Source organism: Emys orbicularis, chromosome 7, assembly GCF_028017835.1.
Source record: "Emys orbicularis isolate rEmyOrb1 chromosome 7, rEmyOrb1.hap1, whole genome shotgun sequence".
Lineage (NCBI taxonomy): Eukaryota > Metazoa > Chordata > Testudines > Emydidae > Emys > Emys orbicularis.
Window position 1 is genome coordinate 75349354 of NC_088689.1, and position 17893 is coordinate 75367246.

Genomic DNA, 17893 nt, shown 5'->3' on the forward strand with positions numbered 1-17893 from the left:
GGCCATAGCCTCCTGCACCTCACAGTGGAATTTGCCTGCAGTTGTGGAAAAACTGTCCTGATCTGCCCAGCAGTGTGTGTTCTGCTGGAGGGGGTGGCTCTGAGGTGTGTGACTGGGGAAACTGGGACTGGCATGAGGGATCAGAGGCTGTTGTGAGGGTGAAGGCATCAGCATGGCGCTGCTCTTGGGACTGTGGCCAGACAGGTGGTCATAGGGTGCAGCATGATGTCTGACCAGACCGAGTAACGGTTTGGTGGGGAGGTTAGAGCCAGAGAGGTTAAGCATTAATGACTGTTCTCTGACTGCAGCAGTTTGGACAGTTGGAATAAATCTTCATGAGTGAGGGGAGCCTGTTGGAGTGGGAAATAAACCTGGAGCTATTGATCCAAGAGTGGCTGGCATACGCATTGCAGGGAAGCTGCGGGGTTCGCTCTGTGGGCAGTCACAGTGCCCGTACTTAGCTCAGAGCAGCCGGAGATGGAACGGTGGGGGTAGGATGTTTCTGCTGGAATCAAGTAACCTCCCCTGCCGCCAGGCCTGAGGACACTGCTCTGTCTTACTGCTCGTTTTGTTCGTAGGCTCCTTCTCTTCTGTGTGCCTGGTTCTTGTACTAAATGCTATGTTTAAAATGTGTTGCAGCAGGAATGCAGAGTGGGATTTTCAAAGCGCCTAAGAAGTTAGACACCTAACTCCTCTGGCAGGTGACTGGGAGTTAGGAGCCCAACCCCCCCGACTCCCATTGACTTTCAACCCCCGTCAGATTTTCAAAAGTGTCTATCTGTCATGAACTAGTTCCTGCAGCCCCCTTCTGTGTCATATATGGCAGGGAGCAACTTCCACTTTAATGGGAATAGAGAATATCTCCTGTAGCCCACCCTGCCCGGGGAGGGGTGTGTGTGTTGGACTACTCCATTTTACCTCTTCACTGAATGGGAAGTGGCCATTGTGAATTTCAATCTCCAGAAAACAGGTTGTTTGTGTTTCAGAGGAAGCCCATGGGATACGTTTAGACTCGGTACCTGGGTTTTGTGAATGTGACCGGGAATCTTTTTTTGTTTGGAAATAACCTCCCGATGAAAGCTCAGGGTTTTCTGAGGGTTTTTAAGCATTCCCCCGCAATGTTTGCAACGCAGACATTGCAGCGCTGTGCCTGAGACCTGGGATGTGAAACTGACACACAGCAAGTGTGACCCTGACTAGTGCATTTTTGTGGTCCGTGTTGAGTGGAGCACAAAGCATAAGCTAACTGTGAATGGGAAAAGTCAAGGAGCTCTTTAAGCTTTTTTCAGCTCTAATACTTGGAGGAAATGTTCACAGCACAGGGAAGGACATCTTGTTTTTAAACACAGGTTACTTAAAGCGACCATGACCCTTTAACTGCCCTCTGGGTCGTCTGTGTTCAGAGGCTGTATGTTCCGCTCAGGTGGCCGAGCCATGGTCCACTTAGGGTATGTCTTGGATCCCAGCTCAGGCGGACATGCACGCGCTGGCTCCGCTCAAGCTAGCACTTTTAAATTAGCACTGTAGCTGTGGCTACCCAGGTGGCGGCTCGAGCTAAGCACCTGAGTGCAGTCCTGCCTGACCCTTGAATACGTACACAGCCAGCTGGCCTGAACTGCTACCCATACCACCGTGGCCATGCTGCTATTTTTAGGTGCTAGCGTGAGCAGAGTACCTGATGTGGGGGTTACACCTCCCAGCTGCTGTGCAGACGTGCCTGTAGTTTCACAGTGCTTTCATCTGTAACACCCCAGAAGACCTGGGGGCACTGTCCTCATCCATACTGATGTGCTGAACTGCACATGGAGTGTTAGTAGTTCAAGGACTTCAGATCTCTGCCCTTCATCTCCATACCCACATGTTGCCAGCCTCTGACGTGTCTCCCATTCCCCAGGCAACAATTTCTGATATTACAAACATGATTACAGCTTTCTGGTGTGTGGGGACAGGGAGTGGGAGGAGGGGGAGGGTGGGTTAAAGGAGACTGTGCATCTGTTTTCACATGTCTGCACCAAATGCTCAAGAAGGGAAGGAAGCTACAGATCTTTGAATTGACTTACAGATTTGAGTAAAAGCCCAAGGCCTGACTGAATCCTGAAAGGTTCCTTGAACTGTTTGGCTGCCCCGTGGACATCCATTGTACAGCCATCAAAATGGTGCATGTATTTGTCAAGTCCCATAGTATTTTCACACTGTGGGTGTCACCCAAAAGTTTGTCCCCCCCAGGTGCAAACTAGCTGTGGTGGTGCCGAAGGGGTTAAAGCCTGATCAGGGTTTGGTGTGTTGGAATGGATTTCCTCCAGCGGGAAAGGAGGATTGTGTTCAGCATCTCATCTCTTCTCCTCTCTCCCTCCTAGTTCCCATCACCTGAGTGGGACACAGTGACTCCTGAAGCAAAGAACTTGATCAATCAGATGCTGACGATAAACCCGGCTAAACGCATCACAGCCGATCAAGCACTCAAACACCCATGGGTCTGTGTAAGTGTCTCCTTCCTCACCTGTTAGGAGGTCATGCCATTGTGCATGCTGAAGCCATGTGCTAGGAGGACAGGCTACTAGAGCAGGAGGGCAGAGCTAGGGGCAGAAATCAGGGGCTGTCTAATCAAGCATGTTTGTATGCTTTGAACTGTGAGCTTGTAGGTGCTGGCATGGGAAAAGCCCACCTATTTTATAGCATTATGTAACCACTGCTATAGTGAAGAGATGCAGAACAAATGGCTTTTAATTTCAAGGCTGTTTTATCCAATAACCATTGATTGCCAATGCAGATCATTGTCATGTGCCGTATCTAGGGAGACGTCAGCTTGAATAGCGTGGCACCTGGGTATCCTGAACTCTGCATCCCAGCCCCAGTTTGTCATAGTGCCTCTTTGTTTTTCACAGGAAAATGTGGAAGTGCTTTCGTAACACCTACAAACATTCCATATTGCCACTAGCCATAAGTGTAATGCTAGTGGCCATGAAGCAGCTTTGACGAGCTCTCTCCCTTGAGAGCTTTCTCCTTTCCAGACCAGGAGCATGGTGGTTCTCACATTTTCTGCAGAGCTAGTAAGAGGATCCTGAAGTATAATTGACAGCAAGAAACTCTTTCAAAGGGGACGGCCCAGCCTTCCCACCCCCCGCAACAGCCAGTGCAGATTGTAGCCAGCTTTGAGAGCAGGGGTGGCTAGGTTTGAGGTCACAGTAGAGGTTCCCTGCGTAACTTTGTAGAATCTGAGCACAGTGCATGCTGTTCTCCCAGGTCTTAATGAATTTGTTTGAACCAAGAGAGAGCTGCTCACGGCAGGGCTGTAATGCTTACGGGTCAGCATGATAGTCCATCGCCCACTGTCCTTGTAAAGCGAATGCAGACTAGTAGGTCTGTGTTAGAGCAAGAGCCAGTCTAGCATCAGCCTCCAGTTTCCGAATGTTCCCTGACTCTCTAACGACACTTCTGGGAAGTGCTTCTCTTGCAGCTGATGTGACCCCAGCCGAGTGCTGGTGACAAGTGCGCCCCGCTGGCTGGACGCTGTACTCAGGCTGTCAGCTGATGCGGTAGAACTATCTGACTGAGCCATATGACTCCCCAGCTGTATGCTGAACATCATATTCCGCATCTGATGCAAGGGTGCTGGGGGCTGTCTTTGTACTCGCAGGTTCGAAGAGCAGCCTTGTCCGAGAGGCATCAGGATAGCCAGACAATGGTCTTCACTCACCGGCTTGAATTTTCCTTTTGAGATTTAGTAACAAGATCCGCCTCTTCCCCTCCCCTCTTCCCACCCAGCGTAATTGCTGGTTATGCACTTTTGCCTCAGATCTGTTTTTGTTCTTTAGTGTCTGAATGATGGAGAACGTTGCTCTTTAATGACTCATTTTCTCAGACATGGGTCTGTGATAACAACCCACCTTGTTTAGAACCTCTCACCACAGGGGGATGGTTAATGTCAACTTGCAGTTGGTTTCTGCTGCCAGGTCTCTGCAGGGTCCGTTAGGAGCAGGGCACCCAGAGCTGAGCTGCTCAGTCATGTTGGTGTGCATATTGGCTGTAGCGTGTGAGCAGAGAGCTGGAGGGAGAACTCAACTTGCTGATTTGTTTACAATTATTTAACAATCTTTCCTTGTTCCGGTCTTCCAGCAACGATCCACCGTGGCCTCCATGATGCACAGACAAGAGACTGTGGAGTGCTTGAGGAAGTTCAACGCCAGAAGAAAGCTGAAGGTGAGTAGGTGTTTGCCTTTTTTGGGAGGGGGAATGGGGAAGGGTGGTGGTCTTGTGGCTGAAGCACAAGGCTGGGAGAGCTGGGATCTCTTCCAAGCTCTGTCTCTGACTTGAAGTGTGCCCCACATCACTTCCCCTCTCTGTGCCTCAGTTTCTCCCTCTGTGCTGTGGAGCAAATACCTGCCTTGCCAAAGGTGTGCTTGAAGATTAGCTCATTAATGTTTGTCACGTGCTTTTTGAGATCCTCTAATATAAAGTGCTCTAGAAGTTTCTTTGCGGGTTGGGAGATTTCTGTAGGTACAGAAATTCGTTTCCCTTAGGGTCTGTTCTCTCCATGCCCAATGCCCACCTGGCCCCCACTTAAAGAGAGCTGAAATAACCAAATGAGCTCTCCATGCTTAAGACCTGTTACCTACCATGCTGATCAGTCTCCTGGCTCCCAGCCCCAAAGTAACGTAACCGTTCAATAGCAGCTGCTGGGAGATGGAGAGGATCTCGGTAGCCTGTCTAATCCCGAACCACTGGGGTTTCTGCATCCCCTGTCTGAGATTTATCGCTATTTATCCCTGCTCTCTCCTTCTCCCCCGCAGGGTGCAATCCTCACAACAATGCTGGTCTCACGGAACTTTTCTGGTAAGTTCTCCCTACCCTCATCCCGTCCCCCTTATTTCTACATAGATCTGGATGCATTTTAACCCTTAAGGGGTGAGTCAGAGAAGAGAGGGGCCTTGTTCTGTTTAGCATTCCAAAATCCATTAGCTTTGCCCTGGCCAGTGACCAACAGGGAGAAACATTAGACTAGTTGGGGGAGGAGCCTGCATCTGGAACAAGAGGGGAATCCAGTCTGCTACCAAAATCCCCTCATGTTTTATTGCAGGCTCATATTTGGGATGTTCTAGTCGGCATCAATCAGTTTTCCCTTTGGAAACCCTAATTATCAGGGACTATAACTGCAACAATGGTTCCCTCAGACCTGAGCCAGGGACCTGGCTCCACCACTGGACAAGAATGATATTTTCAGGGGAGAATAGCCATTAGGGTGCTGGGTATCCCTGGCTCAACCAGAAAGTCTCAAACATGCAAGCTATTAGGTGTTTCCATCTCTGTCTCTGAAGTGGCTGTGGTCCTGTGAGGCTCGGTGACCATTAGCTTGGCTGCCTGCTGAACATTCTGTGCACTTACTGAAAACACAGATCCAAACGTTTCAGTCAAACGAGTGTTTTGAAAGGTACATTTAGTTTGTTAAAACTGCCAAGCTGCTGGGTTCTGCTATCATTAGTGTTTATCCCCAACTGATACACCTCTTCAAGTGGGTGGCCTTTCTGAGCCCATGTGCCTGTCACAGCTTAGACCACTCGCTCACCCTGAGCCATGTTTTCCTCTTTAAAAGGTAGTGTCTGGGCAGTAATTCAATTGAAATTTTACTGAGCCTGGCTGTATTAGTCCATACACCAATTCTCCATTTGGAGCGTAATTTAGGGATGGTTAATGAAAAGCAGCCATAATGGAATCTCCTCCATCCCTCTTCCCTTTGCTAAATGCTTTAATGGTGGGCACCAGGTACATACTATCTATGGTATAATGCAGGAAACTCCTAATTACGCCAACAACAAAGGGCATATGCACACTCACTCGTGAAATCTAGGTGGCATCTCCCTTCCAGCTGGGATTCATGTCATTCTGGTGGTGGTATTCAAATAGAAGACCTGTGCATCAAACCCCAGAACTGTAGCGGGGCAGCCCACAGGAGCTTGAAAATTGATTATTGGCCCCGCTATAAATTCAGCCTGTGCAGGCATGTCAGGACATGGAGAAAGATCAGGCTGGCTATAGCAGCAGTTTTACGCACAGTCCTTGGTAATTGTGCAAAGGGTCCATCTACACTGCAGCTGGGAGGTGTGATTCCCAGCGCGTGGAGACAGACACGCACTAAAAATCAGTGTGGATGTTGCAGCATGGGCAGTGGCTCAGACTAGCTGTCCAAAATCCAAGGCCTCTTGATCCCCTGGGTCGGCGTTCGGGTCAGCCTGCGTCCCCGCCCATGCGGTAATATCCACACTGCTATTTTTAGTGTGCTAGCGTGAATCTGTCTACTTGTGCTGGGAATCGCACCTCCCAGCTGCGGTGTACACATAGCCCCGGGAAATGTCTCTGCAGGAGCTGAAAGCTGTACCTTGTGGGCCTAGAGTGATTCTAAAGCAGGTTAATTGTTAGGAGGGCCTGTGTGCTCTCATGCAGCCATTGCATCAGCTAAGGTTGTGAAAACCCTTTCCCCTATAACTGTCCTCAGTTTCCCCTCTTCCCGCTGGTACAAGCGGTTGTGGGTCTGGTTTCCTTCGCTCAGGGACACAACTTTGTTTAGTTTAAATGTTAACGTAGTTGTTAATTCTTAGCTTAGTGTTTACAATAAATAATAGTACTGAGTTAATTTTTAGTAAGACTAATTCTGTGGTCTACTTATGGTGCAACTGGGGAAGGGTTTGGGTTTGGAGCACTTCCCTTTGGGTCAGAAAATGTCCCTTGTAGACCAACATGTTGGTTACTTGAAATACCTGGGAGAAGTCAGTGGTGCTTGGCTGTGCATCCTTTATTCCCAGACCTAGAAGCATGCTGGAGGAGGCTTGGTCTGCTCACTCGTCTGTATCTCAGGAGCCAGTTGTTGGAGCCAGAGGTTTTGGTTTCATCACTGAATGAAAAGAGGAGGAAATATTTGGGTCTGGTGGCCTATTCTGAGCCCCCGTATTGTTCGATTCAGACACTTGGAGATACTCTGAGAAAGAGGCCTGAAAGAAGTGCTACAGAGCTGGTCTCCTAGTTCCAATCCTCCCATACTCATTGATGGGGGAGACTCCACAAGATCAGACTTTCAAGGGCTGCTGTAATGTGAGATTCCTCTAAAGAGCTTTCAGAGCCAGCCTGGGCCACTTTAATACGTCTGATACAGAGGTCTCCCCTTCATGTGCAGCCTTACTAATCTACAACCCAGTCCGGTATCTGGTTAGCTTTTGCTCCTACTTCCCTACTATATTTGCCTGGTCAGAGGTCAGACCTCTAACATTTCAGTGAAAGTGGGGATCCCAAGTCTTGGTTTGTGTGACTAATTGGGCCTTATGGCTCTTGGGGCATGAGACCATCTCTTGGCAGTGGCAGGCTCATTTGAGAGGTGACCTCTCTGCATTGGAGGAGGAGGAAGAATAGATGAAATTTAGTTTAAGTTGGTCTCCTCGCTGTGATGACAACAATAAGGCATTACAGGAGATGATGCTGAGCTTAGCCCTTGGACTTTCCAATTGCTGCAGTCCTGGAGAAGGTGCACAAACTCGCTGGCCTGCTGGAGATGAAGGAGAAGGCACCCTTCCTATAAACAAAGGATTGATAGATCCAGCCAGGGAGATCTGGCTGGCAATGTTCAGCCTCCTCCTTGCCAGCCAGGAGACCTGACTGTTTCACACAACAAGGTCTTGTTTTTCTTCCGAATCTCCAGTCTTTGGTCTAGAGAAGGCAGGGTCACCTGATGGTACACTTCTCAAAACAATGCTTCAGGTGCCTCTCACATGTGAGACCAGGCAGGGGTCCTGGATTTGCTAGGAAAAGAGTTCCAACTGGAGTCACCCTGTTCCCCTTTCCCATTGGAGGGATTGAAATGGGACAGGGCTAGGTGTCAAGCTCTGACCTGCCTGTGATGTCTCGAGCCTTGGCTAGTCCTACTACTCCCAAAGGTCAAACTCTCCTCCAGTTCAGTCATGATGCTTGGAGGCCTGGGTCTTGAGCCCTTAACGTCTGGTAGGGTGGTGTATTCAGAAGGGTGAAGCAGCAGGCTTGTCGCAGTCCCATGTTCCTGCCCCCAGAAAAGCATGTGTTTGTAAATGGATACATTTCTTTTCTTAGGTGTGTAGTAGTAATAATATGTTACCCCTCACACTGCTTGGCTCCTCTAATCCTCAATCAGTTACTAGAGATATCTTGGTCTGATCCCTTTCCACAGTTAAGGTAGTTAACTTGATCTCAGCATTTCACTATTCTGTTCAAAGGACCTTGTCCTCATTCAGCCATACACTGTTATCAGTCAGTTCAAGGTCCTAGGCCTATGACTGCGTCCCTTGAACCACTTGGGAGGTACTGTTAGCTCCCTGGTAGCTATCTCCTCTGCCAAGGGAGTGAGTGAAATCCAAACTCTGACACTGGACCTTCTTTACGAAGCAGTGCTGTGTTGCTCACCTGAAACTTCTGCCCAAATTGGCTTCAGACGTTCATCTGAAGCAAACGATCTCTCTCTTCCGGTCTCGTCCCCTACAGCCTCATAACACACTAATGGGGGTTTGGGGTAGTGGCTGGACTGCATATATTAGATGTCAAAAACTGAGTTACTACTTTTGAGAGTCATCCTATTTGTTTATAGCCTTTGAGGGAAGTGAGATATGTCCAGAAATCATCCAGATGGATGAAACTCAGTAGCCAAGCCGACTACAACCAAATGAGCTCTAGACTGGAGAACTTGGAACACATTTTGTCAGATGAGTGGCCATCTACACAGCTTGTCTCCATAATGTATCTATCACCAAGATTTGTAAGGCTGCCACTTGTAGTTCAATTCACATCACTTGCCAGCTCTGGATCTAAACTGGATGCTCATTTGTAGAGCAGTTGTCATTCAGGGTGAAATTCACTGCCATGCAGTGGGCCATCGCCAGTCTTGTGCACCACGTAAGCTCTCAAAATAGACCATAAGTGGATTTAAGTGGTGCTTCAACCTTGTGCTTGATCCTCCATCTTTAACCACTCACTTCTCAGCCCTGTTGTTGGGAATTGCTATTGTTTGCTCATCTGTGTGGAGGAGGAGCAGAGGCAGCTTTGTGAGGGAGAAAGAAAGCTAACCTGGCAATAACTGGAGTTCTCCACGTGTTGCCTCTACAGTCATGTTGACCCGCCTTCATCCTCTCATCTGAAATTTTTATAGCTAGTTTAGGTGAGGGTGAGGTGAGCAGAGGACAGCTCTAAGGATAGAGTCCTTTATAACTGTGACAGGGAGACTGGATTGCAGACAGTGTGTGCGCCTATAAATGTTAAGCGGTAGACCTGAGCAAATGGTAATAAATAAATATTCAAATTCCAAATCCAAATATGATTAAATACTCCCCAAGCATATTGTGTTTGCCTTCCATGAAAGTTTGAGTGGCTGAGCTTTTCTAATAGGAATACTTGGAGGCTGCATTTTAAACTCCGTTATTTAGCAAAAGCAAAGTTTGAATTGTGTACGTGATTAATATTTGAAATTCATACTGCGCTGTGTTATGTAAGCGTCCATTCATGGAACTGAAATGAGACCACATGTCTGAAGTAACTCACCAGCTCAAGTGAATTTTGAAGGTGGATTATGAAGTGGGAAATTGGCCTAGAAATTTTGAACAAACAGATTTTGAGAGCTATGTGATCTATTTGCGGATACTTCCCAAACAGGAAATGAGGTCAAATTTAATGAAAAATTAGACAGTGCTATGAATTGTGTGTCCATCACTATTAAAATGCTTTAGAAAGGTTCAGGAATGGCGCAGGACTTCTAGAATGTGGATCTGCTATGGTAACATACTCTGAAAACTCCACTTGCTGGTGAGTAAACTTCCTTTTTACTCCCATCTCTGGATCCTGTTGATTTAATTATTTTCTCAACTGTGCATTTTTTTCTGGTGTAAGAGTGAAATTATGCTTCGGCAGGGCAAATGAAATTATGTGAAAATGAGGACCACCACCAGCCTTTGTCCTCCTGTCACACCAACCCCCAAACTTCTCTGAGGTTCACAAAAAGTCCGTTAACACTTTTTTTGTTTGGCATCTTTGCATTCCTGCCTCTTCCCAGCCTGCTTACAGCAGGAAGTGGGGGGTGCTGAAATGCTACAAAAGGGTATTCTTGCAGTATCCTCAATCTACTGAATGAGGAACATGCTGGAACACTCAATGTGTCTGGCAAGAACTCCAGCCCAAGGGGCAGTCAGACCATCTGAACCTTATAAGTCTCAACTCTCATGTTGCGTGCCACATAAATGCACAGGGGTAGGTGTTTTAGGAGGTGGATTTCTGCAGCAGTAGTGAGATGTTTGAAAACATCTTCTGAAACAGACTTGGGTCCAGATTTTTAAAGGTGTTTTGGTGTTACTGTGCTCAGCATTGCAATGCCTAACCGATTTAGGAGCCCAAATATCATTTTCAAAGGGGATTTAGGCACTTAGTCAATGGAATTTAGGCTCCTACGTGCCTGGCTCGCTTTTGAAAATAACACTTAGGCTACTAAATCAGTTAGGCATTGCAATACTGAACATACCAGCACCTAAATGCCTTTACAAACCTGGCCCTTAAAAACTAAATTTCTGTCTTCCGTGTCTGATTTCCTGACTTAAGGATGTTTGATTCTGTGTGGGGTCGGCAGAGGCTAATGGAAAAACCACAGGGCTATCTGTCTGCTCCATACACCTTCTCCAGTAACAGCCACATGAAAGAGAACCAGACTTTCCCTGGTTGATGATGATAGAAGCTAAAGAGGATGCCCCTGGGTTGAGTACTCGAAGCTTGAGCCTCAATGAATTCTGCCTCCCCTCCTTTGCCCCAAAGTGTGGGGAAGCAAGGTACATCTGGGAGATGGAAAGGCAGTCTCAGATCCTGCCCATGAGACTTTCCTGTGGAGCTGAAGCAGATAAATTCCTCTGAAAGTGCCATTTGATCACATTGCATTGCAAATCTGTGCGTGCCTGGGACTAGTTGTTTGGAAAGTTGACGATATGAAGCATATGGGCAAAATGCAGGTGCACATTTCCCCCCTGCTAACTGCAGTAGCCTGTGCAGGTGGGGGAGAAATCCAAATAAAAGGGTTAACTTCTATATTAACAGAGAGGTTTGCTCCTTTTTATAAGCTGCTTTTCCTCCTTTTCCCCCTCCCCTTTTCTCTCCCTGACTCTCTGCTTGTTTATCCTGTCCATTCGAAGTGACTGGCTGCTTTTCATGTTGTTTCTCACCTTCATTAGTTTCTTCTACAGAATGAATGTAGTAGTGCTGAGGAATAAATGCCCCCCTCCATCCCTGCCCTCACGGGGAGGAGGGAGTTGTTGAGTGCAGCTCTTTCTGTCTAGCTGACTTTTCCTGACATGCTTGCCGCTTTCCTAAGCACTCCGATGTTCTGGTCTAATGCCTGAATATGTGACTGTTACAGCAAGGCTGGAGTTAGAAAATACCTCTTCATAAGGGGGAAGAGTCCCACACAGATAACTCACCCCCATCCAGCGACCTGTTGGCACCTTGGGAAGATGAAATGCTAAGAGGGGGAGGGATAGCTCAGTGCTTTGAGCATTGGCCTGCTAAACCCAGGGTTGTGAGTTCAATCCTTGAGGGGGCCATTTAGGGAATCTGGGGCAAAAATCTGTCTGGGGATTGGTCCTGCTTTGAGCTCCTGAGGTCTCTTCCAACCCTGATATTCGATGATTCTATGTAAATCGCTGGGAGCTGTTACTCCTGAGCCATGTTTCAATAGCAAGTCAGTGGATGTTTCCAGAGGAAAGGTCAGAAACTTTCAGATAGAATGATTGGAGTGGAGTGGAGAATACTTATTCTTTGAAATAACTGCAACTTTACATGGCAATTACTAGAGTAATTGTGCCTCAGTCGCCATCATGGCAGATGGTTACACAAGTTATTTCAGTTCAGTCATGGGATGCCCCAGTCTTTGTGTTCCTGTGTCCGACGCATGGAGGCCTTGGGTTACTGATCCAGTGGCAGAAGGGATATTCTCCCTGTGAATCCAGGAGCAGTGTTGAGAGGCTCTGCGATAGACTTGGGTGGCACACCCCCTGGTTTATGCTGAGCATTGGCGGTTGAGGTGAGATTGGTGTTAGTGGGCATCTCTTGAAGGTTGCTGTCATCCTATGAGATCACAGAAGGTGGTCACACTTCCTGAAATGCATTCCACCAGCTGTAGTCACGGAGGCCCCTATTCCTTCAAGAGTTACAGGTGTACAATAGACAACACTCCCCACCACTTCTCCCTCACTAATTTTCCTCTTAAGGAGGATGCTGTCAAGTAATTTAGGCCTCAGATATTTGTGTATATTAAGATCTAGTGAGAAATGGCCTCTGGATTCTAAATATCTCTATTTTAAAGACCTCTTTGCCCCACTCCATCACAAAGGAGTTTATTTTAAAATCAAACTTTTATAGGATGGACAAATAACAGATGTCTCCTCCCTGTCAGTATTGCAGCAGCAGTTAACTAACACATATGGTTTCCACATCTGTGTTCCCTGCAGCTGCTAACATTGATGATCCTAGCACACAGATAAAGAACTGAACCAGAGAATTTCTAGAGCTCTTCTACTCTGTTTGAAATACAGGAAGAAAAAATACCAGTGTTCACCAGAGGGAGAAATTATTATTATTTATTTGTATTATTGGAAGCATGTAGGGAGCCCCAGGCATGAACCAGGACAATTGTCTTCTCAATCACAAATGGATCTTAGTATATAAATATTCTTGGAGGGTGCACAACCTCTTGGAGCTTTGCAGTGGAGTCAGTGGTGTTTATATGCCTTGACATGTGTTACAGAAGTGCACTACAAGGCAAGGTCAGAAGGGATTGATAAAGAGGTGCTCAAATCCCCATAGTACTTTTGGTTCCTGTTTTAGTGCTAGTCTGTCAAATTTGGAATTGCTTCATCTCTGACAGTCTTTGGGTGAGTTTTTGTGGGGGTTTTGTTTTATAAAAAGCTGCTAAATTAACTGTCCATTTGACATCTTGTTTTTGAAAGAGAAGAGATTCCCTGTTGTAGAATTTCTGGGTCTAGAAGTTTCTTACCAAGATTCCTTCCTGGCTCCTTTAGAAAATCAGTGCTAAAACTGAGAGGTGAAAAAAGTATTTCTACAGCCAGCATTCACTGTGTCTCCTCTCTTTGAGATGGTCCTGTTCCCTATGAGCTTATGGACAAATTTCTGAATATTCCTGGTGGCAGGATGGAGGGAAACAAATGTCTCACTCCTCCATGAAAGTGTATTTGTTCCCAGCCTGTCTTTCCTTTGTCACTGTCCCTTGACATCAGAGGAATTTGTCCCAGCTCCAAGTGATACGCAATTTGAGATCTGAGGCAATCTCTATATTGAAAAAAAATCTTTGAAGCTCCTTCATTTAGACAAGTTGTGGTGCCATGTTTAAATACCAGCGTGTAGCCCTATCTTCACCACCACCTTCTTTTACAGTCCCGGATCTGTGTCGCTGGATATGCTGTGTCTGAAGAGTCTGACTTCACCTTTAAGCTCCCCTGACTCTGGGTGAGGCCAGAGCTTTTCACTCCCAAACTCTACACATTTGGGGATGAGAATTCCAGGCTGCCAGAGGGTTGGTTGTGTTAGCTATTCTTGTGGAAATTAGTTCTTCTACCACAGAAAGATTTGTCATGGATGTCCTCCAGCTTGAGAGGTTCCTTTCTCCCTCTATTTCATATGTTTATCTATTCTTACTCCTGTTGGGTTTTGTTGTATGTTAATACATGACTTCATGACAAGATTTAGATGTCTGCAGCCTTCTCCAAAGCCTCTCCCAAAACACTTCACTACAGGCCCATTGACTTTAAAATAAACAAATCAGACCAGAACCCCACTGTTTGTTCCTTCTGGCTTCGCTGACATTGAAATCCATAGCTTGCAAATTGGTTCTCAGAACTTTGTTATGACTAAATCCATGGCTTTCCAAATGTCATTCCCAGGTCCTTGGAATCCCCCCAGACTGGTCTCTGTAGTCCAGTTTGGTTTTGTCTTTATGTTTGAAGGACATAAATAAATTTTAATTCAGAACTTTACATTCTTTTCTCCCCACCTTTAACACTAATTTACTTGCATCTTGCTCTCTCTTGTTGCTGATTGGCCTTTATTGCTTTATTATGGCTCCTCCCACTGAATGATTCTGACCAATCAGTTGGCAGGCAGAGCTCCGCCCCTGCTTCAGCCGCTATGAGTGCTACCGGCCTGGCTGAGCAAGGTACGTGGCATGAGTCCTGTTATCTCCTGAGTGCCTGAACCTAGCCCACACCCACTCACTGCCAATAAAAAACAGCATGCCAGTGCCTGCGCACCCAGTGAGACGTCATCCATGCTTGCTGGCTGAGAAATTGGCATGCAGAACAAATTTCATCTAATCTGGAACCATCACCACATTGATCTTACTGAATTACTAACCAGATCTGCAGGCCAGACATGTATAGGGCCCTGCAGCGAGACCAGCACATGAGAGTTGGGAGGGGGAATTGATGTGTGTGTGGCTAGTGCCTGCTATTTCAGAAGATGGGGCTGGGCAGATTTAGCTCAAGAATCTGAATTTAAAACCTTGGGAAGCCCAAACTAAAGGGCTTTGTTTGCCTGCACTCTTCAGAACCCTGTTGTACTAAGATGGATCGGGTTGATTGTTAACCTACAATGGCAGGTTGCTATGAAATAACCAGCTACTATGTCCTAGGATGACATGGGACTGGGTTCCCCTCTGCTTCCATTTCTTCTATAAAATGGGGTGAATTAGGACAGTAGAGAGCCCTAGGGTCTCTGTTCCCAGTACAGTATTGGCTTAAAGCAAGAAGGAAAGGCTCTCTGTCAGGCTACTGTTGGGAAGTCAGATTTCACAAAGCTGAATTCAGTGCTCTTCCTTCCCGCCACCCCCAAAAAATGCCTTGAAACCATAACAGTGTCTCAGCCCTGCACTGCTGCAGGGCTGAGGGAGCCAGGGCTGGCTAGTGAGCTAAGTGTAGGGGTAGAAGCCATGAAATTCTGGGTGGCCAAATTGGGACTGGCAATCACTGACGTGTGGCGTGACCTGAGGCCTGCCACCCGGAGGTGAGGCGACTGCAGAGCACACAGACCAAAGGACTGTTGTTGAGAGAGAAGAGTGAGAGGAATGGGGCTCGGAGAAGCATTCCATGGCATTGTTTGGAGTTGGTATTTTGGTCCCATGTGAAACGCTGTCCCTCAGCACATCTAGAGTGTCCAGTGTTCATCGCTGATGAGTTCAGCATGAGGGGTTTGTGACTCTTAATGCCAAGACTGTGAGCCTAAGGGGCTGACTTTCATTTTCTTCAGAGGCTAATACAAGACATGCCTGACCGGCAGAGGGGGTGGGGGACAGAGGTTGTGCTCTGTGCTTCTCATCAGAGATTAATGGAGAGATGTTAAACCAGGAATAGAAGTACACGTTAAATTATAGGACTTGAAGTAGGGGCTCTTAACAGCACTGTGGAGGGAAGGGGTTTTTGAATCTCCTTACATAGAGGAGGTGGGGAGGGACGGTCAGTGTCCCATGCTTGGAAACCAGCGAAGTATGGGTGCACAAGACCTTTGTCAAACTGCTTGTCTGCTCCTCTCATTAAAGTAAGTCCTGTCTGTCTGTCGCTAGCTGTAGAAATCCCACCCACATCCTCTGTGATTTCTGTCGGATAACGTGTACAGATTAACCAGTGGGTAAATTACGTAGTCTCTCCTTTGCTTGGGATGTCTGCCGCCTCTTTGTCACTGTGAGAGAGTGCATCTCCTGTATCCTCGGAGTATCCTTACAAATCATGATGATGCATGAGCTAAATGAGCAACCAACTGAATTTCTTTCTGCACTGCTGGACCAGTAACTGGATTGTGAGAGAGTTGTATGTAACTGAAATGCTGAGATCATAGTGGGTACCAGCAGAGGGGTGGGAGGGGAAGCTGTATCTGCCAGGGCCATGGCTGGTATTGCAGGGTGCTGGGCTGGGTGGGAGGTGTTCTCTGCTAGAGGCTAGGCTGGCATCCACAATGCCTGGGGCAGGTGGGAAGACTGTCTCGGCTAGAGGCCCAGCTAGTGTAGGCAGGTGGGGAAGCTGTCTGCGGAAGCCGTGGTCCCTTGGGTAACTTCATAATGTTTTACCTGTCTGCAGAGGGAAATGGGAGTGTCTGGAAGGGTGGAGAGTGAAGAATCAGCAGACTCGCAGCTTGTTCCTGGGCCCCCAGGAAATGGAGCAGTAGTGCAGGCCTGTTCTGTGCTGTTTTTGGGAGCTGGAGCTTTAAGGCAAATTCCAGACATGAGATGCTTGCATTATGGAGTAGAGTTAGGACCAGCTCAGACATGGCAGCTGCCAAGTTTATGGTGTTTGTTTTTTTTCTTGGTATTGGAGAGAAGCAGCTGTTGTCTGCACCATTTCAGCCTGAGCTGAGCTAAAAGTTTTGTCCCAAGTGTTGTCTAAACAGTATAACTGATGTCTGTCAGCCACGTGGGATAGCTGAGGTGTATGGGAGTGGAGTTGAGGAGTTACACAGGTATTTCAGTCTCAAGGCCTTGCAGCTGCTGGTTTGTTGCAATGCCTTTTTGTCTAATTGTAGACAAATCCTGAGAAAAGCACAACACTCTGAGTGCTGGTTTACCAGCATGTCTTCTGGGAGTGGTAGGACAATGAAGTGTTTCATCAGAGGTTCTAAGCAAGGCAGGTTTGGTGTTGCCCATTCTGTCACTTACTCTTCCTCTATCTTTCTCTCTCTTTGTCCATGTCCTCACTGGGGTTGGCATCCCAATCTGGTGCCTGTTTGTGCTGATGAGGCCAGACATTTTAAAATATCTGCTTAGGAAAGGCATGTCAACTCCTTGTCACAGCAGGTGCCTCATGTGCTTCTTGCCAAGGGAGTGGAAACAGCTGGGCACCGTCCACATGAGTTAACCAAACTGTTCTGTATCCACTGAGACTGGAGGCAGGGAGGCCCATTGCTGACAACCATTGTTAATGTGTCACTTTCCTGTTGCATATGCAAGCCCCACCTACCCTGATCACGCATAGGTGCACGTGGCCAGATGTGCACACTGTGGGGGAGGGGGGTGACACTCTCTCTTGTGCACTGCCAAACACTCCTACCTGTATATGTGTGTCTGTCTGTCTGTGTTGGTTTCTCAGTTCTAGCTCTAGTTGTTCAGACCAAGCATGGCAGAGCTTCCATCACGGTCAATGAAGAAATTCAGCCTTCCCTTCTCTTCTTTTTTCACACTCTCTTTACCCGCTGGCAGCGCTGCCTTCTCCTCTCCTCCCCCACCAAAGTCCTCGCTCCCGTTTTATTCCTTGCTGTTATCCCAGACGTTCTCTGGCTAATTTTGCATCTTCGTAGTGATTAGGATTTCTCTGCATTATCAACACCTCCCCCACCTTCATAAATAAAGTCTCCCTTATGTAAATGGCTGTACTTGAGGGCAAATCTCTGTCCGGATATTAGAATCTGGCAGATGTCTTCAGCTTTTTCTCTGTAATGGCTGTCATTTTTGGAGGAAGGGGAGGCTGTGAGAGAGTAGAGGACTTGAAGTAAAATCACCTCGGGAGCTCTGCACTGTTGTTAGACACTGGATCTCAGTAAGGTGATGGAGGGTGGGAGCGTTGCTGGCTTAACACTGACTGTTGAATAAAAAGGGCAGGCTACCTTCCCCTCTCTCAATGTGATTGTGATGGGTAGCGACACAACAGTTTGACCTCTGCTGCTTTCATCATTACCAAGAGAAATTAGCAGGGGGTGTCCCCTTAATTCTCCTGCAATCGGGAAGGGAAGAGAGATTTAAAACCAAACCCTCACCAGCTTGTCCTGTTTTTCTCTGCAGCTACCAAAAGCCTATTGAACAAGAAGTCGGATGGAGTGAAGGTAGGTCCAAGCTTTTCTACCTCCCCGCTCCTTTTTC

The 17893-nt window shown here is 47.2% G+C and overlaps 1 protein-coding gene across 1 annotated transcript in view; it reads left to right on the plus strand.

The window, feature by feature from the left end:
- The window catches only part of CAMK2G (calcium/calmodulin dependent protein kinase II gamma), a 165515-nt gene that overhangs the window by 102521 nt on the left and 45101 nt on the right, over positions 1 to 17893 (plus strand). Inside the window, exons 10-13 of the mRNA XM_065407709.1 lie at positions 2358 to 2480; positions 4117 to 4200; positions 4791 to 4833; positions 17816 to 17856. Of these exons, the coding sequence (XP_065263781.1) occupies positions 2358 to 2480; positions 4117 to 4200; positions 4791 to 4833; positions 17816 to 17856 (291 nt within the window). The remainder of the gene's footprint in view (positions 1 to 2357; positions 2481 to 4116; positions 4201 to 4790; positions 4834 to 17815; positions 17857 to 17893) is intronic.